This window comes from Ovis canadensis, chromosome 1, assembly GCF_042477335.2.
Source record: "Ovis canadensis isolate MfBH-ARS-UI-01 breed Bighorn chromosome 1, ARS-UI_OviCan_v2, whole genome shotgun sequence".
In the NCBI taxonomy this organism is placed as follows: domain Eukaryota; kingdom Metazoa; phylum Chordata; class Mammalia; order Artiodactyla; family Bovidae; genus Ovis; species Ovis canadensis.
Genome location: NC_091245.1, coordinates 90,954,157 through 90,974,813, shown reverse-complemented (window position 1 = coordinate 90,974,813; position 20,657 = coordinate 90,954,157). Strand labels below are relative to the sequence as shown.

The 20,657-nt window shown below is 39.0% G+C and overlaps 1 protein-coding gene across 2 annotated transcripts in view; it reads left to right on the top strand.

Annotated features, from left to right (window-relative positions):
- SLC16A1 (solute carrier family 16 member 1) overlaps positions 1-19,886 on the top strand; it is a 32,428-nt gene extending 12,542 nt beyond the window's left edge. For both annotated transcript variants that reach the window (XM_069601217.1, XM_069601218.1), the window contains exons 2-5: positions 4,834-5,094; positions 10,339-10,482; positions 11,508-12,374; positions 15,567-19,886. In XM_069601217.1, coding sequence (XP_069457318.1) covers positions 4,878-5,094; positions 10,339-10,482; positions 11,508-12,374; positions 15,567-15,844 — 1,506 coding nt within the window. In that variant the 5' untranslated portion in view covers positions 4,834-4,877 and the 3' untranslated portion in view covers positions 15,845-19,886. The remainder of the gene's footprint in view (positions 1-4,833; positions 5,095-10,338; positions 10,483-11,507; positions 12,375-15,566) is intronic.
- Positions 19,887-20,657: the final 771 nt, after the last annotated feature.

Sequence of the window (20,657 nt, the reverse complement as noted above, 5' to 3'; positions counted from 1 at the left end):
TTGGATGGCATCATGGACTCAATGGACGTAAGATTGAGCTAGCTCCGGAAATTGGTAATGGACAGAGAAGGCTGGCATGCTGCAGTCCATGGGGTTGAAAAGAGTTGGACACACTGAGCAACTGAACTGAACTGTTTCTTGACTGATCCTGGTTTCTTCATTTTCTCCCTTTCCTGATTAGCAACTGTTTGAACCTGCACTTGGGAAGTCAGGGGAGGTCTCAAAGAGGCATCACTTCTCAACTTTGGGTAACATATCAGAGAATATGCACAATCATCTGAAGAAGCTGACCATTAAACTCTTTTCCAACAACATATCTGCATAAAATTGCTTTAGATCAAAAACCTTATTTGTAGGATGATCTGATCATGTAAATGATTTTTAAATCCGTAAATAGTTACGAATGTTGACATTTTGGGAATTATAAATATGTGTTAAACTAAAAACAAGATTTAGAATCAATTTTCATGTATACTGAAGTATTCTGGTTAGGAAATAGTTCATTTCTCTTCAAGGGTGTTATGTATAATTTCTTATAATATTGATTGGGTTTACCTTGAATGATAAGGGAGATTAAGTTCTTTATATGCCATTTGATCAAAAATCACGCATTTCAAAACTGCTGAGTGTTGGCCTAACCAGTTACAGTAGTATTTATCCTTTTGAAACTGCACACCTCGAACACATACATACCTCTCAGATGGGACTTGAGCGCACAAACTCTGGTTTAGAACTATAAAGAAAGCTGAGTGCCGAAGAACTGATGCTTTTGAACTGTGGTGTTGGAGAAGACTCTTGAGAGTCCCTTGGACTCCAAGGAGACCCAACCAGTCCAAACTAAAGGAAATCAGTCCTGAATATTCATTGGAAGGACTGATGTTGAAGCTGAAACTCCAATACTTTGGCCACCTGATGCAAAGAGCTGACTCGTTTGAAAAGACCCTGATGCTGGGAAAGATTGAAGGCAGGAGGAGAAGGGGCGACAGATGGTTGGATGGCATCACCAACTCAATGGGCATGAGTTTGAGTAAGCTCCAAGAATTGGTGATGGACAGGGAGGCCTGGTGTGTTGCAGTCCATGGGATCACAAAGAGTCGGACACAACTGAGCAACTGAACTGAACAAATCCACAGTCTCTCAGCTGAAACCACACACTTGGTGTCAGGACACAATGAAACTCAGGTTCTTTTATGTCTCAGTGCAGAAGGAATTCAGCAAGAGGCAAAGCAATTGACAAGAAATAGATTTAAGTATAGGATGCTTGGAAGGATACAAGCGGGTAGGCAAGAGGCTCTGCCCCAGAACTAAGTGGGAAAACAGTTTTATTTAAGATGAAGTGAAAGCTGCTCAGTAGTGTCCAACACTTTGCGACCCCATGGACTATATAGTCCATGGAATTTCCCAGGCCAGAATACTGGAGTGGGTAGCCTTTCCCTTCTCCAGGGGATCTTCCCATCCCAGGGATTGAACCAGGGTCTCCTGGTAAAGAATCTCGCCAGATTCTTTATCAACTGAGCTATCAGGGAAGCCCATTAAGGAGATAAACACTTCATAGACAAAGTATGTGCCATCTCAGAAGGTGAGATGCCCTGGGAGACACACACCCCATAGATAGAATGTGGTCCATCTCAAAAGGCAAGAGCAGCCCTGGGAGATAACACTCCATAAGTGTGGGCTGTATCAGAATGTGAGAGTGGCCCCAGGGGATGGGGTGTTAGTTTTTATGGGCTGGCTAGTTTCACTATGGGGGAGGAGGATTCCATTTTTTTGTGGGGAAGGAGCAGAGATTTTTAGAAATTGGGCCACCACCGACTCTTTGGTCTTTAATGGTTGACCTTAGAACTGTCATAGCACGTATGGGTGTGTTCATGTGTATGCTAATATGTAACAATGAATCTGTAAGGATGCTCAAGGTCCATGAAGTTGAAACTAACACCATCTTGACCTGATCTGTTCTAACCAGTTTTTGTCCTGAACAGCTATGACCTTCTTTTAAAAGTTGTATCCTGGGAATTATCTGGCAGTCCAGTGGGTAGGGCTTGATGCTTTCCTGGCCAGGGAACTAAGATCTTGCAGGGGGCGGAAAAAAGCTTATGCCCTGTCTCCTTCCCTCCTGTCTCATTTTCTTTGGTGCCTTCTGCTTGTTTGTAGTTTTTTTTAAAAAAGTTTGTTTTGGTTTTCTTCATTGTATTCTATTTCAAAATAGAAAAGGCAAAGGAGGTTTCCTAGACCTTGAATCTTGCCATCTACCTTGGGGCTAGTGGTTCTGAAAGCCATGAAGCTGGACTGGGAGAGCAGTAGATTGGCTACTTCAGCATCAATAGCTTCAGTTAATCAGCCTTTCTGGGTGTGAATGTTTGTATGTGAGTTTGATATGTAAAACTGGTCTACACTTAGTAACATTCTTTTCAATAATTGGTTTTAGGTACTTTCTGCTCTTTTAAGTTCACATACAGGCCATTATCATTTTAGGAAATGACAATGGCTTTGTTTTAAATGTTGATGGAAAAAGTGTAGAGAACATAATACTATTTGCAGGGGCTTTTGTAACTCTTCTAGAGTAGGGGCAGAGCATGAGGGGTAGGAAGCTCAACTTTGATTTTCCAAATGTTTACTTGCACAATTCCTGAGAGTTACGAAAAAAGGAGAGAAATCGGAAAATCTAGAAGGTGGTTCTTGTCACCACCATCATTGCTAAGAAAAGTTAGGATTATTTACTGTTTCCTGTACTTTCCAAGTCAATTGATGAAGAACTTTCTCATTATCTTATCACTTAAAAAAAAATCTTTCTATCACTATCAGGCAACTACTGGAGAGTCATAAACTAATAGCTATGCTAATAGGAAGGCTACTGTGCACACTGTAAGGATTAAAATATAAAACTTTAATCTCTTTTAGCCTCTGGACTTGCGCATTCCCTCTTCTCACTGGGGCTCTGAATACTGTACAAGGAGGCCTGCTCACATATTTTACTTTTTGAATGAACCCTTTTGTTTATAGCTCAAGTTTGGTCAGTTTGGAAGTAAATAGTTTGTTTAGATGATATTACACACTTTCTATTATGTACTGTCAGAATTTTTAAGTTAGCAAGGACAACCATGTTTTGGGTGGTGGCAGAACTGTTGAATCCATGTCTGGGTTTTGAAGTGTTCTTTCTTTCAAAATCTGGTTACTCATTTCTTATACTTATTCCTAATGAATCTTTTTAAAGCTTCAAGTTTTAAATCTTAATTTTTACACAATGGAATAAGATATTATTAACTTGATGAGGCAAGTCTTAGTGACTAAAAATTGTAACTGCTATAACTAACTGGGACAAATCATAGCTGGCAGCTAAGCTCAAAGTTTAATCACGTCCAGCACGAATTAGCTGTTCGAGTCAGAGCTTGATGTGTTAAGTGACTCTGCTGTCTGTGTGTGGGTGTCTCTGTGTGTAAACATTCTGAGGCAAATTAATCTTTTTAGTGCTTCTTTGATTGAAAAAATTCAAGTGCTTTTTTTTCATAATTAGATGAAGTCGCTCAGTCATGTGCAACTCTTTGCGACCCCTTGGACTTAGTCCGTGGAATTCTCCAGGCCAGAATACTGAAGTGGGTAGCCTTTCCCTTCTCCAGGGGATGTCTCCCTACCCAGCTCTCCCACATTGCAGGTGGATTCTTTACCAGCTGAGCCACAAGGGAAGCCCAATTAGATGAAAGGAAAACTCAAAATTGGTTTAACGAGTTGATTTCAATTTATTGGTCTTATATCCTGAGATCTATCTAATTAAGTTCATTTTTAGTTCTAATACTTTTTTTTATTCCTTAGCATTGTGCAAATAGATAATTTTTCATCTGTGAATGAAGACAGGTTTACTTCTTCCTTTCTAGTCTTTATGCCTGTAATTCCTTTCTCTTGCCTGCACAAGCTGGCTTAGAACCTTTAGTGCAATGTTGTAGAAGTGGCGAAACCTATATCCTTGCCTTTACAGAAACCTTCCTTTGGGACTGTCTTCTTCCTTACCCTACAATGTCCAGGGTCTTAAATCAGATTGGAAGTGTTCAGATGGATTGGAAAGAACAGTATTTAGGAGATAACCAATATACTGCTCCTACAGTGTGAAGTTAGGGATTTGTGTTTTAGACTAACAAATGCTGCAGCCAAGAGTGAGCTTGTCATCTGTGACCTATATTTATTGTAGTAATACAGTCTGAGTGAAGATAATTTGAAGTGGACATACTCACATACTGTTGTAGGATGAGTTAAACATAGGGTGGAAGCTGGCTTTAAATAAATTAAAAGAGACCTTCATGAGAAAACAGGTAAGCCTACTGTCGAACAGCCACTCCCATCTTTTCCAAAACTATTCAAAATCTAACAGTCTAAACCTTGCTAAATACTAGTATTGGGTAGCTTCAAGAAAAAGGGATAATCTTTTATTTGAAACTACTATCTTTTGACTTTATAGTTCAACTTGTGTGTTGTTTAGGAATTTAACCAAAGAAATTGGATAGATAAAAGGAAACTTTTTGAAATTATTTTCCAGCTCATTAAATGCAATTCTTATGTGTTCAGAATGATCTTGTATTTTGCAAATTGCTATGTATCTAGTAAGTCAGGTGCCTACTTCCTATTACTTTTAAGTCAGCATATTAATAAGAGAAAGTAAGTATTTAAGAATACACAAGAAAGGGGAAAAGCTTACAAAGCCTGTATTAAAACCTAGAACTTTCATAGAGTATTGAAAAATAGTTCTGTTACTTGACAGCTAGGTGTAAAGTATACTTTGCTGTTGGGAGTACTAGATGGGAGTGCTCTATTGCTGACATTGCATTTAAATTTTGTATTGTGTAGATACTTGGATTTGAACTGCATTTTGGAATTTATCAACATTTACAATGCCACCAGCAGTTGGAGGTCCAGTTGGATACACCCCCCCAGATGGAGGCTGGGGGTGGGCAGTGGTAGTTGGAGCTTTCATTTCCATCGGCTTCTCTTATGCGTTTCCCAAGTCTATTACTGTGTTCTTCAAAGAAATTGAAGGTATATTTAATGCCACCACCAGTGAAGTGTCATGGATATCTTCCATCATGTTGGCTGTCATGTACGGTGGAGGTGAGTACCCACTAAGGCCTGTTGTTTTGATTTTCACTAAGCAACTGTTTTAGGTAACTTTTTAAGAAATGTCTTATTCACTAGGTTTGAAATGATATTCCTTAAAGCTTTGTGTTTAAAATAATCACATTTTTTATTTTAATTAACAATGACAACTCTTGCTTTGCTTGTTGCACTATAGTATTCCACAAACAGAAATAATAAATTGTTAGGTCATTGCACTTAAAGCTCTTAGAAAAATTTCATGTGCACAACTGATTTTGCTTATTGCTTCCACTAGATACTTGATATAAATGTAAATAAAGATTCTTTTTAATTGATGTTGGGAGGATTAAAGTAAATCAGGCTAACTTGAATATCATAGTTCAAAGTCTCATGTAAAATCTTTTCATGGTGTTAGAATTAAAGAACTGGATAAAAATCCCCTCCTTGTTTTGTTCCTTGTGATGTAATTAGTTCTGAAGCATTTCAGCTGCATCTTAACTTAAGTTTTATCATTTTTTACCCTTCTGTTTTCTTCGACATGTTGTAAAGGAGTGAAGGAAATGTGGAGAGTAACTTGCTTACCTTAGCATCATTTAAAATAACTGGGGTTATTTGTTTGCCTTGGAACATCAAATCACAATTTAACATATAAAAGTCAAAACCTCTCATAATAATAAAATAAGTAGTTGCTTAGTTAGCAGAGATTCTAAAGTTAAGTATATTTATTTACTGGGATTGACAGTTCACATGTTGATTATGTAGCCAACCTTTCACTTTTTATTTAATGATAATTTAGTACCTCAGAGGAACTTCCCTAATAGCTCAGTTGGTAAAGAATCCACCTGCAATGCAGGAGACCCCAGTTGATTCCTGGGTCGGAAAGATCCACTGGAGAAGGGCTAGGCTGCTGCTGCTGCTGCTGCTGCGTCGCTTCAGTGGTGTCTGACTCTGTGCGACCCCATAGATGGCAGCCCACCAGGCTCCTCCGTCCCTGGGATTCTCCAGGCAAGAACACTGGAGTGGGTTGCCATTTCCTTCTCCAATGCATGAAAGTGAAAAGTGAAAGTGAAGTCGTTCAGTCATGTCCCGCTCTTCGTGACCCCATGGACTGCAGCCCACCAGGCTCCTCCGTCCATGGGATTTTCCAGGCAAGAGTACTGGAGTGGGGTGCCATTGCCTTCTCCAAGGCTAGGCTAACCACTCCAATATTGTTGGGGCTTCCCTTGTGGCTCAGCTGGTAAAATATCCACCTGCAATGCGGGAGACCTGGGTTTGATCCCTGGGTTGGGAAGATTCCCTGGAGAGAAGGGAAAGGCTACCCACTCCAGTATTCGGGCCTGGAGAATTCTATGGACTGTATTAGTCCACAGGGTTGCAAAGAGTCAGACATGACTGAGTGACTTTCACTAGTACCTCAAATTATTTTCACATAAGGCCTTTAAAGAGATTCTGTATTTCATCTGTAAAACCTTAGCCTTAGGCTTCTAAACTGGTGGCAGATTCAACCAATATACATATGTATTTTTAAACCCATAATTATCAAGCTGTACGCACATATTCCTCACTAGGCTAGGTCTAAGTTATAGAGGACACTTATCTTACAGACTGCCCTTGAGAAGTCTGTAATCCTGATGAGACAATAATGTAAACAACCTGAAACAGGAATAAGTATTTGAAGTCATAATTCAGTTCAGTGCTTAATCTCATTGCACAGAAAAAGGGTAGGCTGGCTGCCTTAAGGGGAGATAAAGTGGGAATGGAGATGGAAGATTTATTTTTTTTTCCACCGAATGTTTCTTTGTGCTTTTTAAATTTTGAACGCATGCCTGTATTGTCTAAGTACTTTTTTTTTTTTTTTAAGATTTTTTTTTTGATGTGGGCCTTTTTAAAAGTCTGTTGAATTTCTTAAAACATTGCTTCTGTTTTTTGGCCACAAAGCATGTGGAATCTTTGCTCCCTGTCCAGGGATTGAACTCACACCCCCTGGAAGGGGAAGTCTTAATCACTGGGCCTACAGGAAAAATACCTAAAATTAAGTACTTTTAAAGAGACCAGAAGTTCTAAATTATACTACTTGTTTTTCATGAGTCCAGAGAAATTAAAAGGGATTTTGGACATTTTCTAGCTTCTGAGAACCATTCATTTTGGAGGCTCTGAACTCCATCTGCTAGGATTTCTAATCAGATTTTGACTCTGATGGCTTGAAGAAATTGTTATTATCTAGTTACTCCAGGTGTTCAGAGTATTTTAAAGCTGACTACAAACAACAGGTTCACATGTTGTAATTCTGAGAGCAAAAGCTTGATAGCTGTTTGCATTTTGCATCAGAAGTAAGTGATGTCAGTAGTGCTGATTGCACATGACACTTTTCTTTTGGGAGAACAGTTTCTTCTTTTGTTCTCACCCAGAGATAACTAGCACATTTCTTTGAATTTGTGTTATAACAGGCCTATAAACTGTACCCTTCTCTATTTTTAATGATAGCTAATTGGGGTCATCCTTCCTGAAATAACTCTGAAAGATGAATTGCATATCAAGAACCCTGTGGCATAATTTTTACCAAATGGTTATTTTGTTTTGTTTGGCTCCTAGGTGAAACTGATTTAACCTTTAACGTGTGCATTTGGGCCACTCCCTCAACCCTAATCATTTTGCTTTAGGCGTGGTTTAGGGTTCATGCCTGCCTGCCTTCCTCCTTCCTTCCTTTTCTCTTCTTAATTTCTTTTTTGTGTGCTTTGGTTCACAGATACATACTGGTTCTTGTTAAATTATATTTTTAAAGGAGAGGATCTTAGTTACCTACTCTTGGATTGCTGGGTTTTTTTTTCCCCCCTTTTTTAACATGAAAGTATGAATTTACATATTTTTAGTTCCACAGTAATGTCATCTTAACATTCCTAACTTAAAATACTTCAAACTTTACAGCATTTTACTTTTACTTCACAGCATCAACAATGTGGCAGTCTTTGTGGGCTTTGTAACTCTGACTATACAAAAATCTCTTTAATGACTAATATTTTTTCAATATTTAATTCTTTCATCATATATAAACTGTAAATTCAAATTACTTCCAAACCAGCTGTAGCCTAATATTTTCATGAAGTGTCTTAGAAGTTTGATGAAAACGTCTTTAGACACATCCCTGGTTGAGGCTGAAGTCTCTCTTGCAGCCATCTCTTGACCCAGCCTTTTAAAGAGAATTGGTCCTCTGAAATATTAGGATATCAAAAGCTTTAATTACTTCTTGTGTGTTTATTGTATGTATGTATACATATATAGGGCTTCCTAGGTGGCACAGTGGTAAAGAATCCGCCTGCCAATGCATGAAATGCAAGAGACTGGGTTTGATCCCTGGGTTGGGAAGATCCCCTGGAGAAGGAAATGACAACCCACTCCAGTATTCTTGCCTGGGAAATCCCACAGAGGAGTCTGGCAGGCTACAGTCCATGGGGTTCCACAGAGTCAAACACGACTGAACGTACACACATATACATATGGTATAGGGAAAAGAAAGTGAAGTCGCTCAGTCGTGTCCGACTCTTTGCAACTCCGTGGACTGTAGCCCACCAGGCTCCTCCATCCATGGAATTCTCCAGGCAAGAATACTGGAGTGGGTTGCCATTTCCTTCTCCAAGGGGTCTTCCCGACCCAGGGATCGAACTCGGGTCTCCCGCATTGCAGGCAGACGCTTTACCGTCTGAGCCACCAAGGAAGCCCCATACATATGGTATATACATACGATATTCAGAATATGTGTATTCTGTTTTTAAAAATAGACTTACTATCTTCTAGGGAGCTAAGATAGAATAATGTAAGAATTTACTGTGCTAATGGAAGAAAAATTTGAATTTGTATGTCTTCTGCTTTGTAACTCTGAAACCATAGTTCCAGAAACACTATGTAATGGAGAAAAAAAACGGGATAGTTTTGAAACTTGGTTCTTGCTAGCTTTGTGATGTTGCAAGTTCAAATATCAGTTCTCCTTGTGTCCCCTTCCCTGATGACCCTTGCAGTGACCCTTTCTTTTTGCAGTCATCTGCCTTAACCAGGTGTCATGTAAACAAAGTTGTCATGTCCAGAGCCACGAAGTAGGGATGTAAGTATTCTTGTAAATAAATGAAACAGTGAATGTGAAATGTCATTCAAGTTTGTAATCAACAAATATTGTTAGTCTACTTAAAAGTTGTGTAACAGCTTTTGAAACATTGTTTGCTTTGGATAAGACACATAATTAAGACTTAAAAGAGGGAATTACAGTTTAAAGTAGAGAGAGGCCATTTGATTTTTTTGTATTTGAAAAATACCTGAAATGCACAAAATCTTTTTGTGATCCTTATAACACTACACATTTATTTGGTTTCTTCTCTCATGTTAAAGAAAAACTGATTTTTTGGTATGCATAAAGTGTCTGTCGACAATGCAGGAGACCCAGGTTCGATCCCTGGGTTGGGAAGATCCCTTGGAGAAGGAAATGGCAATCCACTCCAATACTATTGCCTGGAAAATCCCATGGACAGAGGAGCCTGGTAGGCTACAGTCCATGGGATCGCAAAGAGTCGGACACGACTGAGCGACTTCACGTTCACGTTCATCTTTAGCTGAGAAAATTTAATCTTGTTTGCATTGTTAGACCTGATGATGTTTTGACCATTATCTGACTAAATCTTGTACGAACATTTTTTCATAGTTTTGATACCACAAAATATAAGCACAGAACCAGGTTGACAGGCATTCCATTCAATTCAGTACCTGAGATATATAGGTGTAATTAGGAACAGTTTTGTTTTAAATTTAGATGTCCTAATCACAAAACTACTGAACTTAGAAAAAATAATTAGTTTTGCCTTTGCTTTTTAAAAATATGACACAAACCACATTATCTCATCAGACTGCCTGTCCAAAAATATAGACCAAACTTACCTAATATGTGTTGATCATATCCTTGATATATCAAGAAGCCTATGAACATGTTATCAAAGTGTTTTCAGCCTATTCTGCCTTATAAGAGAAAGATTAAGGATAGACTAGAGTCTTATATTTTAGTAAAATTCCATCCAGTGTTTCAAGTCAGAGAAGGTACAGAGTTAATGATTCTTTTACCATCTTTATTTTCCAGCACACATACCTATAAGGCTATGAAATAATTATAGGTAGCAATATTCTTATCATTGCCTTTGTGTATCTGCTAATTTTGGAGGACTTGTCATTTAATGCAGTGATCAGTGCCTGTGTACTACTGAACATTTGGTTATCTTTTAGGTCCTATCAGCAGTGTCCTAGTGAATAAATATGGCAGTCGTCCAGTCATGATTGTTGGTGGCATCTTATCAGGCAGTGGCTTGATTGCTGCTTCCTTCTGTAACACTGTGCAGGAACTTTACTTTTCTGTTGGAGTCATTGGAGGTGAGTTGATTCATTTTCAAGTATTGATATATTGCTGGTTATTTGGTATTCACCTACATTGGTCTTTCAGATCTTTTGAATGAACGTCCCTCACAGAAATTAGCTGATTATCATTTTGACAAGCTGTAAATTTAAGAGCAATAGAAAGTCTAATTTTTAAAGAAATTACTGTCATACAGTAGGTATGCATTGTTGAATAAATGAATGAATTGAAAGAAATCATTGTATCTCTTGTCCTAAGAATAGTCAATGGTTGTAGATAAAATGTGTTCCGCAGTTTGTTGCAAGAGTGGTCACTGGTTACTATTGTATTACCTAGTCCTCTTACCAGGCAATAGACATCTATTGGAGCACCAGAGAGTATTAAACATAAAGCAGGAATTATCTGGTACAACATCCAGGTTCTCTATGAGTCTGTTTTTTTCTTGTTATCTTTGCTAGTTTGTATTGTTTAGATTCCATGTATAACTGGTAACATGCAGTATTTGCCTTATTCTGTCTGACTTATTTCACAGCATAATGCCCTCCAAGTCCACCCATGTTGTTGAAAATAGCAAATTTTTTGTGTTCTTTTTTATGGCTGAGTAGTATTCAGTTGCGTATATTTATCAATTGGGCTTCCCCAGTGGTTCAGCTGTCAAGAATCTGCTTGCAGTGCAGGAGATAAAGGAGACGCATGTTTGATCCCTGGGTGGGGAAGATCCCCAGACGAAGAATAATGCTGTGATGAACAGTGGGTCTCTTGAGGTTTCATATATATTTTAGCATGTTTTTGTTCTATTTCTGTGGAAAATGTCCTTGGGATTTTGATAGGGATTGCACTGAACATGTAGGTTGCTTTAGGTAATAAGGAGATTTTGACAATGTTGATTCTTCCAGTCCATGAGCACAGAATATCTTTCCATTTTATTTGTATCTTTTTGAATTATATACCTCTTATTGTAATTTCTTTGTCTGGTTAAGTAATGCAAAATATGTCTCTGACATTTATTGTAATATATGATTCTTTTTTCTCTTCTCCCCAGGTCTTGGGCTTGCCTTCAACTTAAATCCGGCTTTGACCATGATTGGCAAATATTTCTATAAGAGACGACCGCTGGCAAATGGACTAGCCATGGCAGGCAGCCCTGTGTTCCTCTCTACCCTGGCCCCCCTCAACCAGGCTTTCTTTATGATCTATGGCTGGAGAGGAAGCTTCCTAATTCTCGGGGGCTTACTATTAAACTGCTGTGTGGCTGGAGCTCTGATGAGACCAATAGGGCCAAAGCCAACCACTGTAGAGAAAGGGAAGTCTAAAGGATCCCTTCAGGAAGCTGGAAAATATGAGATAAACAAGGGGGCAAGCGATGCAAATACAGATCTCATTGGAGGAAACCCCAAAGAAGAGAAAAAATCAACCTTCCAAACACTTAATACATTCCTGGACATAAGCCTATTCAAGCACAGAGGCTTTTTGTTATATCTGTCTGGAAATGTGCTCATGTTTTTTGGATTATTTACACCACTGGTCTTTCTTAGCAATTATGGCAAGAGTAAGCATTACTCTAGTGAGAAGGCTGCCTTCCTCCTTTCCATTCTGGCCTTTGTTGACATGGTAGCCAGACCTTCTATGGGACTTGTAGCCAACACAAAGTGGATAAGACCTCGAGTTCAGTATTTTTTTGCCGCATCTATTATTGCAAATGGACTGTGTCATCTGGCAGCACCTTTATCCTCTACCTATATAGAGCTCTGTGTCTATGCAGGATTCTTTGGCTTTGCTTTTGGGTGGCTCAGCTCAGTACTGTTTGAGACACTGATGGACCTTGTGGGACCCCAGCGATTCTCCAGTGCTGTGGGGTTGGTGACCATTGTGGAGTGCTGCCCTGTCCTCCTGGGGCCACCAGTTTTAGGTACAGTATGTCTCCCGATTTCTATGGTTCTGTTACCATAAAACAGGCAGAGAAGGTTGGGAAGGTGATGGGAAGCAGAAGTCAGTGGGCTGCCTGATAGTCCTCATTTCTGTGTCCTCAGGGCTGACACGGTGTTTATCATATCATAATGGCTCAAATACTTGAATTAAGGTGAATCATCAAATTGAAAGAATAAAAATGACTTCAAATACATATTTATTAAAATAATAATAACAGTAGGTGCCATAGGTACAGTAGGTGAGGGCTCACAGTATACCAGGAACTCTGCTACTAATCATTTTCTATATTCTGTCATATATTACAAGTCTGTGATGTCAGACTATTACTGTCCTCATTTTATAAACTAAGAAATAGAGGCTTCTGAAAGTGAAATTACTTGCTTGCCCAGGATCACACAGCTCGTGAGTGACTATAAAACCTGATGTATTGTTCTCTCAAGAATGCTAACCAGTTTACATTTAAAAATTATCATTAATACAAAACAACAATAATTTTGACTTCTGGATGTAACTCATGCTTTTCAGATTGTACAGTATAAAGTCAGGAAGGATACATAATAGAAGACCCATTACTGACCCATCAAAACTTTTCTACCCTCTCTCCTCCCTATTCCTAAGTGAAGTCGCTCAGTGAGTGTCTGACTCTTGGCGACCCCATGGACTGTAGTCCACCAGGCTTCTCCGTCCATGGGATTTTCCAGGCAAGAGTACTGGAGTGGGTTGCCATTTCCTTCTCCAGAGGATCTTCCCAACCCAGGGATCAAACCCAGGTCTCCCACATTGTAGGCAGACACTTTACCGTCTGAGCCACTAGGGAAGCCCTCCCTATACCTAAGGAGACTCTAAATCCTGTCCATTTTTGCTTCCTAAATCTCTATCTAATCTGCCCATTTTTCCTCCATCAGAACTACTGCTCTTGTCCATATCGTCTTGTAGTCTTCTAACTTTACCCATATTTGCTCAAGCTGTTCTCCAGTCTCTTAGGACACTCCAGTTGCTTCCTGTGTTCTTAGGGTGAAGATCAAATTCCCTACTGTGGCTCCTGGTTCCTGCATGGCCTGGCCCACCTTCTCCAGCTTCATTTCCTACCACCCAGTTTGCTCTCTGGGCTTCCCCTCTCACGTGGTGCTTCCTCCTACCACCTGCCTTTGCACCAGCTGTTCTCTGCCCAGATCCTTTTCCCATCCCCTTTCTCCCAGATTAACTCTTATCCTGTAAGTCTTGGTTAAGTTTACACTTTAAGAAAAGCCTTCCTGGGACTTCCTGGTGGTCCGGTGACTAAGTCTCTTTGCTCCCAGTGCAGGGGTCCTGGGTTTAATCCCTGGTTGGGGAACTAGATCCCACATGCTACAACTAAGAGTTTGCATGCCGCAACTAAAGATCCTGTGTGCCACAACTAAGACCTGGTGCAGTCAAATAAATTTTTTTTTTTTAAGATAAAAACCTTCCTGGTACTGAGTTTCACACTGGGGTAAACTTTTGTTAGCATGTTTTAAGGCTTTAACAGAAAACGGCAAGCAATAAAATAATAACCTGTTATCCTACCACACAGAAACCATTGCTGGTAGCTAATTTGCTATTTGGGGGAACAGATGAAAGCACATATTCTTTCAAAGAAAATGTGTGCAGTGCCATAAATGACCTTTTGGAACCTCTTGGCACTGATTACATTTCAATCAATTTCCTTAAAGAGAAAAAATATTTTTAATGCCTGCTTATTATAGAACTGTACCCTGTGAGGCTCCTCTATCCATGGAATTTCCCAGGCAAGAATACTGGGATGGGTTGCCATTTTCTCCTCCAGGGGATGTTCCCGATGCAGGGATCAAACCCATGTCTCCTGCATTGGAAGGTGGATTTTTCACCAGCAAAAGCCACCAGGGAAGCCCTCTCCTTAATAGAGTTTTAACCAACCCCCAGCATTTTTTTTTTAATAAACTTTTTTTCCCCATTTAATAAATATTTACCAGGAAAAGAAAAGCCTTCCTGACCCTTCTTACTGGCCCAAACCTCCTATTTTCTGCCTTCAAACATTTCTGTAGCACTTGTCACAGTCTGTGTGGTTATTGGATTAACATTTCTCTTCTCTGCTGAACTATGGACGTTATCTCCTTTACTTACTCTTAACTCAGGGCTTAGCAGACCCAGGGCTGTATTGATATACAGAAACTAAGTATTGCTGAGTGAGTGATGCCCTCCATTGGAAAACCATATGGAATCATATTTGAATTGGTTATTATATCCTTTATATGTGTAGAGTTTTCCAAAGTTTCTTTAAATAAGTTTCTTTAATATCAGACCTCATAAAAATACGAATAAAAAAGACTATGGTGTGTCATTTCCAAATCTACTTGACTATGGAAACATGACGGAGGTAGCCTGAAGCACAGAGGTTATGGGTGCATGCCTCAGAGTCAGACTCACTGGGGTTAAAGCCAACCTGTTTCACTTAAAACTTTGTGACCTTCTTTAAAGTTTCTGTACTTCAGCTTTTATGTTATACAGTGGAAATGATGATAGAATCTTCCTGGTGTGAGGTTAGAATGGTGGAAAGTATTGTTGTTAGTTAATGTTTTAGCAGAGGATGAGTGTCCCCAGGAATGCTCTTTGGTAAATGCTGATGTCAGAAAAAGTGCATTGGCCTGTGGCCTTGGGCAAGACTCTTAAACAAACCTCTTTTGAGCAAATTTTTCCATTGTATATTGAGAAAACTGATTTTACGTGATCTCAAGTGTTAGTCACTCAGCCATATCCAACTCTTTGGACTGTAACCTGCTAAGCTTCTCTGTTCATGGGATTCTACAGGCAAGAATACTAGGGTGGGTTGCTATTCCCTTCTCCAGGGGATCTTCTTGACCCAGGGATCAAATACAGGTTTCCTGCATTGCACGCAGATTCTTTACTGTCTGATCCACTAGAGAGCCCCAGGTGACCTCAAGGACTTTGCAATTCAAAATTACCACGATTTAATAATTTTCAAGTTGCTAAAGATAACAATGTGCGGGGACATCCCAAATCAGTGTGACATCATAGACAAAAGATCAAATAATTTTGAGCAGTTTCTTTTTACACTAATTTGGCATTTATGAGCTCTTTGAATGGATCCTTAAAATTTATTTGGGAAAAGGTATAATTGTTTGCCCTCATAACTTTTTTTTTTTACATTCCTCAGGTCGTCTCAATGACATATATGGAGACTATAAATACACATACTGGGCATGTGGCATAATCCTTATTGTCGCAGGCATCTATCTTTTCATTGGCATGGGCATCAATTACCGACTTCTTGAAAAAGAACAGAAAGCTGAGAAGCAGCAGAAAAAGGAAAGTAAAGACGAGGAGACCAATGTAGATGTTGCTGAGAAGCCAAAAGAAGTCACCGATGCAGCAGAATCTCCAGAACAAAAAGCCACAGAAGGAGACCTCAGAGAGGCGGAGAGTCCAGTTTGAACCTGTGGGACTGAAGGGTAAATGGTGCAGCTCATGACCCAAAATATTCTATTGGCCTGTGATCTACCAGTGGTGCTCAATGCAAATACTGGACATTTCTGTGGGAATCATACCAGGGGTTTATTGATGGAATTTTTGTTTCACTCCTTACCAGTAGCCTGGATTAAAAATGCCTAGCCTTGGGAAGGGAGTGGTTGAAAAAGAATGAGAAAAGGAAGTCAGTTTCTGTGTTCGTTTCTTTGTTTAAATCTTTGCATTTAACAGTGTCATGAAGATTATAATACGTGCCTTAAGTTTTAGTCTTTAGGGAGCCTTAACTATTAAAACTGTTCTGCTTAACTCATCCATTTTCAGTGTTCCGTTACAAATAAAAATAACTGCTTTGAGGCAAATCTAAAATTTTAAATACATTTTGTTTCATATTGTCACTAGAAGATTTGGAAGTTGGTGGTTTTATAAAACCCTGACTAAAATATTTTCCTAGCATCAGTAGTTGCTTGGCATATGTGCCTGCTAGATATGTATTTAGGAAATTTAAGGCATGAAGCTTTGAAAACATCTTGGCTTTTCAGGATGCATTGTACTTACTCATCATCAACCCTCCAGTATCTTTTCTTGGGTTGCTTATTAGAAGTCAAGTGCTTGAGAGTTGATTTCATTAAATTACTATTTTTGTTCCCCTTTCCAAAGATACATTTTGTGTAGTCATAGATAATTGCCCTTTTTGAGATTACATACTATTTTTTTCAATGTAAAAATTAGTATTAAAATATACAACTATGTATTAGTGCCTCCTCACTAAATTAAATGTAGAAAGCTATTTCATACAGCAGCTGAATTCATCTTAAACTTTTCCAAAACATCAGTTAAACTGTGAGACTTGGAATCCTTTTTGGTTGCTGTTTTCCTGGAATTTTATCCCTTTGATTCCTAGTGGTTTCATTTATATCCATATCTAGCTTAGCACTGAGTGTGAGACACTCAGTCTGTGTAGTGTTTGCTAATTAAAAAGAACCATAGAAATGTGGCCCACAGAAACCAATAGGGATAAGATAGGGAGAGAAGTTGCTATTTTGGCTTATCAACACATAACTCCTTTTCTTTTTCTGATAAGGCCTTAAAGGAAATTAGGTTTTTCTTAGAATTATCGGACATATTCTTATTCCTCACACAACCCTAAAGATTTTGTGACCCTTTTTCACTTGATCTGAAATGTAAAGAAATGGGTTTAGTATATAGATAGGGAGGGGGACAAACCAGAATAAAAACTGTAAATTTTTTTTTAACCTAGTATCTTTTAAATTGCAGCAGGAAGATAATGTTAGACATTCAATGAATTATATTCAATGCATTTAAAAATATTGCGGTTGACAGTGTGAAAGCATAGACATAAAACCTTATTTAACAGGCTGGCTTTTTAAAATAAAACTTTTCTTTCTTTTTTTTTTTAAGAAATGTTTCTTCTTCCAAATGTTTATTTTCTTGAGGAAAATATTGTGTGTCTTCATTTTCATTATCAAGATTCAATCTGGCCCTTGCTAATGTTAAATAATTCAGCACATGTGCATTGGAATTTGTATATATGGCTTATTTTGATTTTTCTCCTTAACGTCTTCTCCCAGGCAAGCAGGAGAGAAATTTTTTAAAACTACTTCTCTGAAAGCATTTTGAAAGCAGAGCAAATCTTAATCTTAAGGACACAATGAAAACTCCCTTTCTGTGCTCAGGTATCATGGCAGATGGAGGAGGAATTTTAGGGGAGAAGCCTGCTGTGATTGTTGACAGGCTTGGCTCCAGTTTGGGCTCGGCCATTTTCCACAGACCTAACCTCTGTATGCCTCTTTCCCTTTCTATAAAAGTGAGGATCATCCTGAGTAAGTAAAAAAATGTGGGGTGGGGGAGTAAACCAGGAGTATAAGATTATTTTCCCCCATCCCAGTTGTTAAGCAACATCCATACATAAGACGCTGCCTAGTTTTTTTCCACTAACTGAAACTTGTTAGTGAAGTGATGAAATTTTGGTGCAGAATGATCACCATTTATTAGGAGGAAGGGTTCTCAAGTTGCTGTATTCAGAAGCAAAAGGTTAAAAACTGGCTCAAAGCTGGACTAAACAAAACCTTTTACCACCCAATCCAACTCTGACTTTTTCCCACTGAAGACACAGGCTTAAGGGATTTATTCAGGATCAGTTTTGGTAACAGAGCCAACACTAAAGCCCAATATAGGCCTACTCTGCCATCTAGTCCTTGCTAACAATCAGCTAATCCTCTCGTGTTGCAGTGCTGTTTTCAACACTGGATGCAGCTGAGCTTTCTGACTGGGCAGTCTGTTGTCCCTTGCTCCATGTGAGGCCTGACTAGACCTCTTAAGTTTTATTTCAGTTGACAGAGTTTCAGTGGCTGCTTTGGGAAAATAGAGTACCTGCCTATCCTTGCTTCCCTCTGTCCCACACTCTGCTAAGTCACGAAACATATAGCTCTCTAGATTATTGTGCCCAAAGAGGCTGGGGACTGGTCAAGAGTATGCTCTGAAATAGTCTCAGTTCAAAGCTGAAAAATTGTTTAAGAAACTGGTAGACTGGACAGTTGCAGATGACCATGGCAACGAGACCATATTGTCACATTATAGTCATTTCTGAGAACTGAAATCGTCTTGACCTATTCAAAATAATTTCTACAGAAAGTACTCAGAAAAGGATGATGCTAAAACTAGAAAATTCAGGGAGGTATTTTTATCCCTGGTTTAACCACACTAATGAATAATCTTATTCTTGTTTTATTGTATTGAATTTCAGATTGATAAATTCAGAATTGGTTTATATGAAAAACCTCAATGTCCAGGTTTTACATCTTCCCTAGGAAATGGTTCATAGTATATATATTTAATTATCAGGTGTGCGTCACTCGTCCCGCCCCCTTGTTGTTGGAAAGATGAGAAAAGGTGAACAGTGTATGTCTGCCTTTGCAACATGGCTTGTTTTAATAATCAGATCAGGTACTTGAAGAAAGAGGTTAATGACAGACTTCGGCTACTATGAAAACTTGTGAGGAAGTAATGGCCCAAGCTTGCCTGGCTTACCCGAATGTGAGCAATTAAGCCAAGTTGCTTCAGATTAGAAGCATCTAAGGCGGTTTCAAATACATCATTCCTGAAATGTGTTTTAGCTTTAGGATTTCAGATTTCAGTCATCCTTTCCCCACTTAGTCTGGGCCGTTGTGACAGTCATTCAGTAGAATATCTCTTCTTGGCTATACAGCACTGATTTACTTTCTGCTGGCTTTTTACTGTGACTTGCTAGAAGACACTGGAATAGCTAGCAAAGAAATCACAGCCTACTGGTATGTTTAACAGTATAGACTGCCAGGGTTCAAACAGTATAGACTGCCAGGCTATGTGACCTCAAGCCTAAGCATCAGGTGTTTTCTTCTGTAAAGGTGTTAATAATTAATGCCATTTGTTGCCCCAGGGCTGTAATGAAGTTTAGTTGATATGTGACAGCTTGTATTAGGCAAGGGCTTAATAAATGTAAGCACCTATTTAAAATATATATATATCAAAGATATGTAGTACTTGGGGGAAAATTGAGCTGTTCTAATTCCCAAAGTGGGTGGAGCCTCACAGAGGATAGTTTGGGAGTGACTCTTAAAAGGTAAGACTATTAGCTAAATGATCAAACTCCTTTTAGACCTATCCTCCTTTTACTCTTACAAATGTAATGGTTCCTCTTTGGTAATGAGTGGAAACTAACACCACATGAGAGTGGTGCTCTTTAAGTAGGCAGGTTTGAATCCCAAAGCCCTTGGTCTTTGTTCACTACCCCTACAAGGAAAAGGCACCTGATTAATAAAAACAGCAGAAATATAATGAGAAGCCAGTCATGATTGAAGTCCTCTCTACCTAGTTCTTAAATGTAAATGTTCTTAATGTAAACTGAAAGATTGATGAGCTTTGAATTTTTCCCTACTACATTGATAACATGATTTAAATAATAAATTGTCATCAGTTGGTGGCTGAATAAATTGGTACAACATATTGCAAAGTTTTGCTGCTTTTATTGACTACACAAAAGCCTTTAACTGTGTGGATCACAACAAACTGGAAAATTCTTAAATAGATGAGAATACCAGATCACCTGACCTGCCTCCTGAGAAATCTATATGCAGGTCAAGAAGCAACAGTTAGAACAGGACATGGGAAAATTGACTGGTTCCAAATTGAGAAATGAGTACATCAAGGCTGTATATTGTTACCCTGCTTATTTAACTTATATGCAGCGTATGTCATGTGAAATGCCAGGCTGGATGAAGCACAAGCTGAAACCAAGATTGCCGGAAGAAATATCAATAACCTCAGATATGCAGATGACACCACCCTTATGGCAGAAAGCAAAGAAGAACTAAAGAGCCTCTTGATGAAAGTGAAAGAGGAGAGTGAAAAAGCTGGCTTAAAATTCAAGATTCAGAAAACTAAGATCATGGCATCTGGTCCCATCACTTCATGGCAAATAGATGGGGAAACAATGGAAACAGTGACAGACTTTATTTCCTTGGGCCCTAAAATCACTGCAGGTAGTGACTGCAGCCATGAAATTAAAAGACGATTGCTCTTTGGAAGGAAAACTATGACAAACCTAGACAGAAAGCCGAGCGCTGAAGAAGTGATGCTTTTGAACTGTGGTGTGGGAGAAGACTCTTGATAGTTCCCCGGACTGCAAGACCAAATCAGTCCATCCTAAAGGAAATCAGTCCGGAATATTCATTGGAAGGACTGATGCTGAAGCTAAAATTCCAATACTTTGGCCACGTGATGT